General features: G+C 42.4%; 1 protein-coding gene across 4 annotated transcripts in view; it reads right to left on the bottom strand.

The window, feature by feature from the left end:
- Positions 1 to 14093, bottom strand: part of KDM2B (lysine demethylase 2B) — a 113513-nt gene that overhangs the window by 80122 nt on the left and 19298 nt on the right. For all 4 annotated transcript variants that reach the window (XM_053959128.1, XM_053959129.1, XM_053959126.1 and 1 more), the window contains 2 exons: positions 2415 to 2593; positions 520 to 626 (listed from right to left, as the gene is read on the bottom strand). In XM_053959128.1, the coding sequence (XP_053815103.1) occupies positions 520 to 626; positions 2415 to 2593 (286 nt within the window). The remainder of the gene's footprint in view (positions 1 to 519; positions 627 to 2414; positions 2594 to 14093) is intronic.

Here is a 14093-nt window from a genome sequence, read left to right on the forward strand (position 1 = left end):
TGCTTGCCCAAAACCTAGAGCTGAGATAGGCAGAACTAGGACAAACTAATCTTGTGTTCAGTCTCAAACCTGCCCTGAGAGGGTCCTGAGCCTGGATAGTCAGTCCAATCTTTGACCTTGCTCTTGAAAAAGTGAATGGAAAAGCAAACTGGCAGGAAGGGCAGTGACAGAGTTTCTAGGAAGTCACACACACCCATTAAAAATTGACTTCAAGCCCATCTCACAAAACATTTCTCAGCTAATAATGTCTGTCATTAGCAGTTTAGAACCTGGGCAGGATCTAAGCCCAGCCTACAGCAGGACTCCGACTATGCTGTGTGACATATCTGTGTGATGTGATTTCTTTGGACAGCACTTTCAGAGAATTTACTACTTAAGGTCAATCTGCCACTTTTAAAACAGAGTTGCTCAAAACTGAAAAATAAAAATGCACTTTTCAAAGAGACTTGATTAAAGACTGTATTCAGCAAAGTTAAAATTATTTAAGGCAGTCAAGAGCAGAGCTTTTTAAAGACTTACTTTTTCACTTTGGGGTATTTCATCTCTGAAATAGCATTGGTAGCATCTGTCTGTCTCTCCTTCAAGTGCTGTGGCCACATATTATCCACCCAGTCGACTAAGTCCACCTGAAAGGCCACCAAAATCAACTGTTAGCTCCTGAACACATGGTAGGACATATTCTTGTTGGCTAAAACTCCTCCAGTGACAGCAGCAGATGCTCACAGACAGGGAGAACCTTGCCCTTCAGCAAAGTCCTGTGCACCCAACTTGTTAAGGTGCAGCATTTCATCACCACAAGTCAACCCCTTAAAACACAGGGGAAGGAGAGTTTTACAGTCAGTTTACCTGAGTGCCCATTCTGTCTCATGGGCACCTGTGAGCACCTTCTCTTGTACTGTCTGTGGCATTTTTGTAGCCAACAGCCTAGAAATTGCATTTATGAACATTAAAATGCAAACATAAAAGGGATTATACAATGCTAATATCTTCCATTTCAAGGAGGAAACAGGACTGATTCCATCAATATCACAGCTGTATGTGAAAACAAAACTTGCTTACTGCCCTGATTCTGAAATAATTCCCACATTCTGATATTGCAACCCAGAGTTTACACAGCAGGGAACCTAAATCAGGTATTCCTGCCTTACACGGGCTCAAAACTCTGCAGGATTCAAGGGAATATCTTATAAAAATATATGGGAGCTGACTTTGGGTACTGGACCTCCACAACAATGCCCTCTCTTCTACCCCCATGGGAATGCAAATCTCTCTTTCAGTGATATCTAAATATTCCTGATTTTACAAACAACTGTGCACTCAGGCTATTTTAAACAGCTATGAAATAACCACTTACACGTGATAACAGGTACCTAACTGTGTATTTCATTTCTAAGCACCCAGGAAATTTGCACAGATGTTTTAAAAGCTCACTGAGCACAATGTGTTTGGGAAAACCGGGATCAATTGAACACAAGAAATTCCCCAGAGCACCTTCAAATTGCCCGCTAAGTGTCTGAATGACAGCAAAAATCTGAATGAACTTCTAAATATGTGTTTAATATTCAAATTTGTGATCTATGTGTAAAAGAACAAAGGAGTCTAGTTAAGAATTACTTCTACAAATCAGCAATTAGAGCTGCCATCTATTTGTGACCTGTTCAGGCAGAAGTGTGGTGTTTCTATTGTCTTGGGTAAGAGATGTCCCCAGCAGAAAAAACTGCTGTTCTAACTAGAAAAGGACTTAGAAATCAGGTAAAAAGTGTCTGAAAAGAAAACATAGAGATGTAACTTCCACCCAGCTCCATGCTAGCATAGAACACATGGCTGCATTTCAGAGATAAATGAAATAATCTTTACTAAGAAGGTCACAGTTTCATGCCAGTGACTCCATCGGGAATAAAATCACAAAAGCCCTCTATATTTAAAAAGTATGTAAAAATCTACCCCCTTCCACTACTGCCAATTCTGACATAGCAGTGATTACACTGATTTAATTATGTAAATATTTCTACATTTAACAATTGTGTTTCCAACTTTTTTGCTTTGTGAGCCCCCTGAACATTTTTTAGATAAAAGGAGTGTTCATATATAATGAATCCAAGCTTCCTGATAGTTTAAACTCCCTTAGAGGAGGAAAAATTCTAGATGGGTATTTAATTTTGGATGAATTTCCCCTAAATACTTTGAGAGGAGCTGTGTATCAGTGCAAATTGCATGATTAACAGCTCATCAGGTACCTAATTCCTGTAAATTAAGTTCCACTGTCAAGGAGACCAGCTTTCTACTTGGCTAAAAATGAGATCCTGACACTAAACGAGCAGGAGTTCCGGGCACTTCCCATCACCTTGTTTAAACTCCCTGATTTATTTCTGGGAAGAAGCTGCAATAAAGCCCATCACCAGGGGCTCCCTTACCACGTTGGGGCGCTTGACAATGTTCTCCAGCTTGGTGTGACTGAACTCCAGGCTGATGACGTTGTAGAGCTTCTCCCGCTGGGCCTCTGGGGTCTCGTAGTACCTCACAAACTGAGACATGCTCATCTCAACTCCCCTCTGTGTGTTCACATCCATCACATCCACGATCCGGCGGCTTCCTGCAAACACAGCAGCAACCTCAAAACATCTGCCTTGCCTTCATTTATGTATATATACATACATGCATGTATGTTATTTTATATATCTATCTCTATATATCAGTTCTCAGGGACTGCAGGGAAACTGCAGGAAAAGAGGTTGGGACCAGTACCAGCCCTTCCCTGGCTCCTAAGAAGCTCAAGCAGTGAGCAAGGAACTAACTTGGAACTGGACTTTTTGCCCAATATGACACTGAACAAGTCACCTGGTTCTTCACAGAGATGGAGAGAGCAGTTTCGTCCTTTATGTGAATTGATGTGAGCAGAAGTACATTAAAAACTATGAAGAAGTAATACAATATGGTAGCAGGGGGCAGGCAAGACAAATTGCTCTCCAAATCATACTGCAATTTTCTAAACATCCATATGTCTCTCAAGATGCTTTTACTCATGTACAAAAACTATCCACAAAGAGCAAAAACTGCCTTGCATCACTGGGTACTGTAAACTGCTGAACATTCCCAATTCCAGTGGATGAAAGCACTAAATGCCATAGAGGAGTGAGCCCCCACTTTGGATCTCTCAGCAAAAACTACAAGCCTTACTTTCAGCTCCTCGAGTGGCAGACATACAAGTCTCATTAGCACCAGAATGTTGAGCAGCAGTTTTAGTCGAGTCTTCAGCTTTACACAGATTAATCCACAATCTTCTCTTCGGCCAACTGGAAGGTTTCACCTCTCCCAGCAATTTCATCATCCTAATTAGCAGTTCATTTGTGTGTGAGTGAACAGGAGCCCATGAGAGACATGCCTCATTTCCAGGAGAGGATTCCAGCAAACAAACTCGCAAAGCTTCCAAAAAATCTCTCCAAAACAATTTTCACCGCCAAAGAAATAACTCAAAATAAATTGCATTAATACAAAATGTAGGGCTGCACCATCAGAGGGAATTATTAATAATTACAGCACCTGGTCTATCGTGTGCTTGGGAGCAGCAGTATTTCAGCAAGAGTAATAGCTTGGATTGCTGCTCTCCATTACAAACATCCTTAGCCCCTGATAGCAATGACAGTGACAGATGTGATAATGACTCTGCAAAGGAACTCAAGACCATAAAGCTTTGAAATCAAAAAGAAAAATTTATATAGTGTAAATCTGGAGTAGTCCTACCAGCCTGTCAGTCAAACTCCTCATTCCAAGGCCGAGGAACAGGAGCCCATCCTTGGGCTGGGCTTGGGACTGTCTGGAGTGTTGCCACCTTGAGGCAGTCTGAGGAGAGTTTAGTTATGTGTGAAAAAGCACGAGAGTCCTTAAATTTGGCATTTGTATGTTTGAAACAACATACATAAAATCCAGTTATGGCTTGGAGGGTTTTGTTGTGGTTTTTTTTTTTTTTTTTTAACTGTAAGCTTTACTATCTAAGGGAATGGTCTTTTTTCAATTCCACAGGTTAGCAGCTTGGGGTGGAGTCCTGTTAAACAAGTCCCTAATGAAAGCCATCCTACTCCCTGCTTCCAGAGCCTGGGATCAAAGCAATGGCTACAGCCCAGAGGGGTTGAGGACACAGATACTGAAAGATTAGCCCATTTGAGGGGCTGTGTGGCTGAGCCTGGGTTCTGCCATATTTTAGTCTAGGTCTGATCTCAGCTTTGCTGGAAGCAACCTTGTAGAGCCTCTCGATTATCCTTTCCAAAAGAAAAATCAGCAGTTACCTGATGAATTAAGAGTATGAGGAGCAGTTCAATAGCAGGTTTGTTAAATGAACACGATTATCAATTACAGGCAGAAGAGCTTAAGATTTGAATTGATAATCTCTTGACTTCCAAATTAAAGAGTAATTTGAGGGGATGTTTTTCTCTTAAACCACAGTACTGTCAAACAAGCCTATACATAATGATTCTTGGAGTACTGCTCACAGAATTTGAGATGTATAATTACAGGTTCACATCCTGGTGTTCACTGCCCACTGCACAGCAGCTCTGGCTCACTGCCAGCTTTATCTCTTCTGTCCTGAAAAGATTCAGCTCTTTCTTATATCTTCTGTTCCTAGTACAAGGTGAAAAATATCATCTAGGAGAGTAAAGAGCAAGGGAAAGAAGCACACAGAGGCTCCAAAAAGTGATGGCAGGCTGAGAGATCTCAGGCTGGATTTCTGAGCAGCTCCACACACATTTTACCATGTTCCATTTCTGTTAATCAAATCCTAGGCATCCCCTTATCACACTCTCACTGTGTTCTCGAAGAAGGGACCTCACTCAACCAAGCCAGGGGCAGCCCAGTGGGTCCCAGCAGGACCTCAGTGACCCTGACAGCCTCTCATCCTCTTTCCCACCTGTCCCTCACTTCAGCTCATCACCCAGTGGACATGGATTAACAGACACCTGGAGCCCTGGCAGTCTCTCACTGCTGACAGGGGAAGCTTCAGTGCACTGTGCACCTCTTCACCCTTGACTTCCCTGGATGTTTTTCCAATAGAGCTCTGGACTGGGCAATGTGGGATTAAGAGGCACTGCTTCATCTCTGGCAGCAGATGTGAGTCAGAGGCAGACTGGTGATGCTGGGGGATTTTACAGCCTAAAGAAACATCTTCCTCTCCTGCTGCTTGCTCATGGAGCACAAGTGAATCCCCAAAGGATGACAAAGACAGTAACTAAGAAACAAGCTAGTGCCATCTCTGACAAGAGGAACAGACAACAGCAAGAAGGAGACAAGAAGAATCAATTGCAGGGATGTAAGTTGGAAAAAAAAATCCATCAGGATGAGCTGCAGAAGAACTATGCTTTGCTTAAAACCTTAAAAACATATTGAGTTACTCCAGCCCATGTATTAGTAAAATCCCCATTAAGTGGACAATAGCATATATATATATATATATATATATGTATATATATATATATATATATATATCAGTTCCCTTTATTTAGAGGCCTAATAACCAAGACACTATAAAGATTCTAATAGATTTAATTGTACAACATTTTCATATGCTGTAATATAATTTTTTTTTCACATAGGAATGAACATCTAGAGGAAAAATGACTTGTGCAGGGTCCCTGCCTCCCATTGCCCACACTGGACAGTGGTGGGTCTTCTGGGCTTCTTGGTAAAACAAGAGCAACAGGGAAGCAAACCTTGTCCCCTTGTCAGAGAGAGAACTGCCCTCGAGGAATGAAGACTACACAGGCATCTTCCCTGCACCAGCAAATGATTTCCCAAATCACAGCTCACCAAGCCCACCCCAGACACTTCAGGAATTATGGGCTCAAGCTCCGAAGCCATTCAGCAAAGCTCTCGTGGATCTCCCCTGCAGAGTTTGCACCCACATTTCCCATCGCGTATAAAATATTTTAACAATTTTCCAGAGAGGGAACAGGAAATGGGAAATGCTGGGACTATAATAATATCCTCTGTTATCCAAAAACTGCCATTTTTTATTTCCAACAAGCGAAGCACTGCCTTCCCCTGCCTGAGCTTCAGGTTATCCAAGCTGCCAGACTCAGCCTTCAGCATGGCCCATCCTTCTCCATGACGTGGATTTAGCATGGATATTTGGAGCAGTGGAAGCAATGCAAACATGAACCACACAGCAGAGTATGAGAAATGCACAGGAGGTGTGAATCAGAGCTGCAAATGACACCAGAGTTTTCTAGGCTGTGGTCTCTTCTCCAGCACAGCACCAGCAAGAAAAGGTGCAACTCCCCCACAGCAGAGGAAAGAGGAAATGTCCTTTCTGTAAGAATGATTATCAAGCCTGTCCATTAAGAGGATAAAGCTACCTTGGGGAATTATTTTAACCCTCTGTGGCTGAATTGAGATCTGTGCTGAAGGTACAATATAGTGTTGACAACCAGAAACCAACCTCCAACGCTGAGGGACCGGCCCGCTGGTCCTGCCTAATCTTTATGCTTCTTATGAGGAAAAAAATCCTTGGTTTGTAAAGCAGGATTTTTGGCAGAGCCTCAGGAAATCTGCCAGCCTCGCTAGCGGGTTAATTGTACCTAAAGACTGAGGCTTTGACTTGCATCCCAGTTAATCCCCCCGGAGCTCCCGGAGCTGGAAGCACGTATTCTTCTGCTGCCCATGGGAGACTATTATGATATCCCCTGCTAACTGGGAGGGATGTGAATCCGAGCAGAAAGTCCTTGCTCAAGTGGAGCTATTCCCGACATTCCCTGCATTTCGGAGCGAGGGTAGGAACAAATTAAGAGACGCGTCCCGATCCCATCGCTCTCAGTGCCACCAGAGGGCACAGAAGAACAAAGGGAAGGCAGCCCGGACGTCGCACACAGCTCTCCCCACAAGTCCTCGCCCAGCACCTTCCGCAGCACCCCAGGGCATCCCCTCTGCAGAGCTCTGCCTTCCCTCCTCCCCTCGGCCAGGTCTGTGTCCCCAGCGCCAGTCTGGAGCCCTCTCAGCGGGGTCACAGCATCTCCTCCTCACGGAGGGGTAAAACTGCCACGAACCTTCCTCTCTGGCCCCTCTGCAGCTTCATCATTTGATATCAAAGTGCCGAGTCGCGATAAGCCGCGGGAGGAGCTGTTTGCACACGCCAAAATTGTGCAGGCATGGCCACAGGAACAGCCTATGGAGCCCCTTAATGCTACAAGACTGGGCTGGAGAAAGGGGCTCAGGCACATCATGTGTTTTAGTGGCATTATATGGAATTAATCAGTATCCTCACACCTATCCAAGCCATAATTTTTTGTGATTCTTAGAAGCTTCAGACAGTGAAAAGCTCATAGAAAAAAAATTCCTTATACAAAGAAGCATTTTACGTCCAATTTTTTATACAGTATCCCAATGCATTAACCTGTAGTATAAGCATACTCCAGGTGGCTGAAAACACAGAGCACACAAATAGCAATTATAGAAAGAAAAATAATAGAAGGTCCAAGAAAAGTGGGATGGGATATAACTTTGGTGAAAATCTTATGGTTTATTTATAGTTCACATTTCTTTAAAGACCATTAATAATTTCCTAAAATGTCTCAAAATGAAATATATCTAACAGTAACAATATAGAAAAATGTTATAAAAATTATAACCTTTCAGCCCTCTGAAACCTCATCATCAGCCCATAATGAGGAAAACTTGATTTCCTTCATACTTTGCAATTAGGAAATGGAAGAAGACCTTCAACTACACTCACATTACCAAGCAACGTGTGCACTATACCAGCAGTTCTGCAGCTCCCCTCTGGTCTAGAATGGTATCTGAAGATGTCAAAGGGTTGCAACACCCCCACACATCTTGTACCCACACTTATGAGAACATCTAAAGAAATATATAACTGTGATTACATCAAACCTCCAAAACATGCTGGTATTAATATATATTTTTAGGTAAAGGCATGACACTTGAAGGTAGTTTTGAACTAAGTTATATTATTACACTAAAGCATATCAACTACCATAAAATATTTAGGATTTTGGGTGGGATCACTCCAAAATAAGATAGCTCATTTCTAGTTTGGATGAGCTAAAGCAGAGGATGCTTATTGCAGAAACACAGCGTGACTATGAGGAGTTATTCTAAAACAGCTGTTCTGCTTGATTTTTCCACATGGCCAATTCATCTTTAAATCCACCTGTAGACAGAGGCTTTGAGATGCCCATGACCACACCAACACATCACTTCAATTTCACTTTCATGTCCTGACATCATGGAAATACATTCTCTTGGAGACTGTACTTTTGTTGTAATGTTCATTCAAAGCAGATTTATTGCTGTTTATACTGGACATGAACATGACTGTTTTTAGCAAAACTGTCCCTGTTTAACTAAGATTTTTAAAAGACTTTGCCTGTGTTAGGCAAAGGACAAACTTAAAGAGAGCTCAAACAGGAAGTTCAGCTCTAAAAATAGAACTGGTTCTACTTCCAAAATGGCAAGTCAGCAGACGTGCTAAACATAGGCAAGTGAGTGTTATAATATTTCATTTTTACTTCTGGGAGAAAAAGAAAGTATAATGAGAGTGCATCAGATGCCTTCTTTTTATTTATTTTATTACACAGAAACCCTAATCATGGCTCAAAGCTCACTCACCTGGCACTTCTGATGCACAGAGCCCCAGTGGAAACTTATGACAGAGGTGGAAGGCTACATCCATCACAGCTTAGCTCTGGTTAGTGCTGAGAGCTAAACAAGCACCAAAAATATAAAAATAATAAATGTGTATATATATATATATTCCTCCACCTTTCTGCAGGGGAGAAAGACAGTGTGAGTTTTCTGCCAGTTCAACTTCCTGAACCACCTCACTACAGGAAAGAGGAAAGCCTGTGCCAGCACACAGGAGGGGATGGGAGAGCAATGCCAGAAGTGAGGAGAGAAGGACGAGAATGAGCAGGACACCAATTTAGAGTTGTTTAATTGGTATGGCAAAAAAAGCAAATTGTTGGATGCAATAGCGAGCACAAGGAACAGAGACACTTCCCCTGATGACATAACAGGCAGCAGCAGCAAAGCTAGAGGCCAGTTTAGATGACAAAGAGATGGTCTGGCACCAGAGCCTGGTATTGGTATTAGAGGGAAGAGTTTCTATTTCCAGTCTATCAGGAACACTGGGTAAGTTTTAACCTCTGTCTGCCCTAGGTCCTGGTTTCATGATACAAACTGTTCACCAATACTCAAGAAACTGATGAGGCTTAAATAATTTTTTTAAAGTGGGGTCAGCTCCCTGCCTACTTCCCAGCACAGTTCCACAAAGATCGGGGGAAGGATGTGCAGCCAGCACCGGCACTGGGGGAAATCCCACAGTGACACCAACCACAGCCCCAGCTCCCTCCTGCTATTACAGACTGCAGCTTTTCTTCTTAAATAATAAGCTGTTTAAGAGGCACAAAACCAGTGAGTGTTAAGTGAAGCAACATCCTCTGAGAGTCTGCAATACAACACTTTAATTGACAGAGATTTCCACTTTATTTATGCACTTCTCCACCTTAACACTGGTGGATGCCAAAGTCCCAAAGGGTTCCTTCAGAGCTGCTACAAACCACTTCAATTTTCAACAAATTAGAGCCCTCAGACTGTAGGAAAATCACTAATGGAACTTCACTTGAAAAAAATCCATTCAGAAACTTTGCTGTCTAGTTACTAATTTTAATTCTGCCCAGGAGAGAACACAGTGCAACTCCACAATTTTTTAATTCTTCCTAGCCCTGGGCTAATGTGGAGGGGGTGAGAAATCACATTAGGCTGTGTGACTGACATATGGGACTGCTGGTGTCCCACAAAGAAGGGATAGCTTCCATGGGAAACCAAAAAAACCCCACCTGTCAAGTCCTACTGGTCCTGTTTACAGCAAAGTCTGCTGCTCTCTCTATCACTATTGGTTCATGGCTGGAAAGAGTATCCTAAGAACACTTGCTTGAGTCTGGAAGGATTTACCTGTACTTCCTCACAAACTTCCATGGAATTAGGGGATAAAACAAGTTCTGTACAGTACAGCAGCCTCCTCAAGGAAAGAGGGATACAGAGAAAACAGGAGAGGTCGCTCAAGGGAAAAGGAAGAAAAAAGTACAAAGACAAAAGGATGAGCCAATAAACCTCCAGTGCTGTACTTTGGAAAGAGAAACCTGCTAGACAGAATTGGAATCAATAATTTCAATGAAATAGCACATTATATTTTATTTTATTTTACTTTTATTGTCCAGATGTTTCCTCTTTGCAGTACTCAAATTTAAAAATAAATGCAGCAGCTAGGAGTCTGTGCAGTTCATTCCAACAGTACTTATAAACCCCTTTGTTGACAGACCATTGGTTTGACTCCATCTGAGCTTACAGACACTGGAAAATTATAATTTTCAGTGGTAATATTTATTTGCTGATTTTAGGCCTGACTTAGCACATTTCCCAGTTTAGAGCATGAAGTATGTCGACAGGCCCGACAGCATGACTGTGAGCAATTTGGAACTTGACTTTAAGAACAGAGCATTTTTTAAAAATAGTGCAAGTTTTTAAAACAAGCTTGGGTCACAAAACAACATGATTGAGGAAACAATTTATTTTTATGGACTGGATCTCAAACACATGTTTCTGAATAACATCTGAGACAAATCAGTGGGGCCCTGATGAAAGCTGCTTTCTGATGTTCCATTTTTCCCTTTGGAAAGTTTGTAGGCAGGTATGTAACCCAGCTCTCTGAAAACACAGGTTTTGGGTTTGTAGCCTCAGATCAATGGGAATAGCAGTGACATGTAATTATTTTACAGTCACTTGTGAGGAACATCCAAGTTCAGCCTCCTCCTGCAGGGAGCCATCCTTATCTCCTGCTTCAATGTGCTCTTGGATCTCCTGCTCCTCTCAGCTGTCAGCCACACGTCGGTCTCTTGTGGCTCTGAGTCCCTTAATGAACTCAGGGTGTGACCTGCAGGTTCCAGAGGCTGAGGTACCCTCAGTTGGAATTCTCACAGCCTGAGGAACACGTTCACAAGTTGGTATAAAACTACACAGACATTGGCCTTCCAAAGTATGGATGTTTCTTTAACTCAGTTTTCTTAATATTCCAACAGTCCCACTTACATGAAAAGCAAAAAAGCAGAACTCAGAGAGCAGGCCAGGCACAGATCACCCAGTGAGGCACAAAACCCCATGAGAAATAAGAGGAAAAATCTTACAATGAATGGAAGTATTTCATCCAAGTACCTCCCCTCCCATGAGATCAGTGATAACTCCTCTCCCCTAGAAGAGCCTGGCCCAGTGTGTTTTGAAAAATGCATTATTTGGGTGCCAGGAGCAGAGCACAGACCTCGCTGCTTCCTCCTTGTCCCTCCACACAAGACTCCTGGAGACACAGCAGTTAATGACTCCTGACTCAGCTCTTCTGCTCTTCCCAACGTGGCATTCCCATTGACAGGACAAATCCCCACACCAGGGGAGAACCATACATCTTAATCAAGACTCAGATGCAAGTCTGGGGGCAGACTTTTGCACTTCCTTTGAGCAGCCAGTTTAATTTTGGGAAGTGCTCCTTACAACAGAGCCTCTTTAATGAGCCTCCCTCCTAACTCCTCTTGGTCTCCAATTTCACAACTTCCTTGAAACAAATGGAGCGTTGCTCTATAGAAAAAGCAACACTGGGTCCCTATTCAGCAGAAATGATGGAAAGTTTTCTGAGCTGCAGTGTGTGGCTGCTTTGTCCTTCTTTTGTATCTACGTGGCTAATTTTCTTTCACAGGATGGAGAACTGTACATTGATTAAGACAAAATTTCCCCTACTTGCCTGTGGACCACACTACGAGCCTCTCAACTTGCTTTGTAGTTGGATGTGAATTCAACCATGATACAATTTTCAGAACAGATCAATTTGAGAGGAGCAGCAAACACGCAAGGGGAATTAACCAAAAAATCACTAGGAAGCAGCTACTCAGGGACACTTCTCTGATTTGCTTTAAGCTTTTTTGAGTAGCTGCTAACAAAAAGCTGAAGGTTTGCACAGCCAGCTCGGGGACCATTGTGCTGACACACCACAAGAAATGCATGCTGATGTAAAAGGAGTGTTTTACACGGTCTCTGCCCTCCCTCCTGCCTTTACCCACCTGACCTGCAGTCACCACCAGCACCACAATTTTCTCTTCCATGGAAACACTGCTTATGATTCTTGATTCAGTACTGAATGAAATTTATACATGTGTATGTGTAAACATTTGTGTATGGATTTTAATAGGTATATAAAACATTAATAATTATTGCCTACAATGTTTATATATCTTTCTATTCCTTTTTCAATATCTCCTGCTTCCAGAAGCATGGATTGAGGGGGATCTTTTCTCTCTGTAAAGTATCTGGCATGCATATTCCCATTTTAACTGGAATTCCTGGGGACTACAGCAGTGTCTGTATTTAAGAGAACAAAAATGGCTGGATGAAAGATGAAGAGCCTCACATAGCTTATGGCTGTTAGGTACATTTGATGGGCAATAATCCTTTCTGTCCCAACTGAATTTAAATTATTTACATTAGCCTGCTGACATTAACTAGTCAGGGAACTTGTCCCTCCCCACCACAGTCCCTGCATAAAGAGGCCATGGCTTCCTACATTCACTAAATCATTTACAGTTTACAGGAAAACTAGAAACTGAGACTCCCCATATTCTGATTTTAGCAGATCATTTCACTTTTCTGCCCGATTCCCACCTGGGAAAACAAAGCCACACTTTTTACTGTGCACCATCACACTGAAGAATTGCAGTTCCTCTTAGGATGAGGAAAATGTTGCAATACCAAACTTCACAAACCTTGCTAAGGGCTCTCCCCTGTGGGAAAAAAAAAATCTAAACAGCAGGGAAATACTCGTTTGCAGGTCTGATTTCATCCACTGATGTTAATGAAAGCTCAGATCTTCACTTCAGTGCACTATGATGCACTTAGTGAATAAACCGTGAGCAGATGTGTAACAGCACACAGCATCTCCTCCAGAAATTGTCAGCAGGATGAGGGAAGGCTGACCTGCACTTGCAGTGCCCAGACCCCCCTACTTATAGGACTTTTCCCTTGAAAATATCAGGGATTTAATGATGTAACTTACTCTATTATCTTGCTCCACTGACACCATGATTATAAACTCATAGCTGGGGCAGAGCTCTTCACACATATTTCTTTAAACAGTCAATTTGCAACTGAAATTTTTGGCTCAGCTCCTGTTATTTTGGTGTTTCTAATGAGAAGGCAAATCCCAGCAATAATAAAGTATTTCTTCAGCTACTCCCACCAAAGAAAGCAACAGGATATGTAGAGCCTTGGTTTTCTTTTTACCCTTTGTCTTGAGATCAAAGCCTGCTGCCAGGTCTTTAGGGATTTGACAGAATCACAGGAATCAAATATTGAAATTATCTATTAGGTCACATCTTGTGCATCATCTTCTTGGGCAGATGAAGATTGGTCTTTGCAACAGTTATTGGAGCTTGCTTATATTTGCTCTTTACTGCCATACCTCAATGCACAAATTGTATGACAATTAAAAGCTTTCAACTTTTCTGGGATTCTTTATACACCAAAGTCTTTCAATGCAGTTTGTGAACACAGCAACCACACATTTCCTATGCTTATGAGCCTCAGGACCCAGTCCAGTCTACAGCATCAAGTTTTAACAGCAAATTGCATGACTGATGACACATCCTCTGCTGCTCCTACACTTTTTTTTTTTTAATTCTATAAATAAACCCATAGTGAGTAAGTTAAATAAAATCAATCAGTGAGTTGATGTCAGTTGTTAGACCACCCTATGAATAGTCTAAGTCCTGTACTTGCACTGTTCCCACTGATACAATGCCTGGCTGGGCACGGTGAATTCCATAGGACAATGCTGCTGATCCTACAGAAGTGACCGCTGTGGTCACAACTTTAACCTCTTCAGCCCAGAGATCACAATAACCCAAAGTCTCTTTTCTTTCTTACAATCCTCAGCATGTTTGAAATCTCCCCTTTTGCCACCTGCTGGGATTGCAAGCTCCACTTTGGGGGTGCACAACAAATACCTACCCTGGCAGACAAAGCTACGCCAGCCCAGAGAGGGAAGAGAT

The sequence above is a fragment of the Vidua chalybeata genome, chromosome 18 (genome assembly GCF_026979565.1).
Source record: "Vidua chalybeata isolate OUT-0048 chromosome 18, bVidCha1 merged haplotype, whole genome shotgun sequence".
Classification (NCBI taxonomy): domain Eukaryota; kingdom Metazoa; phylum Chordata; class Aves; order Passeriformes; family Viduidae; genus Vidua; species Vidua chalybeata.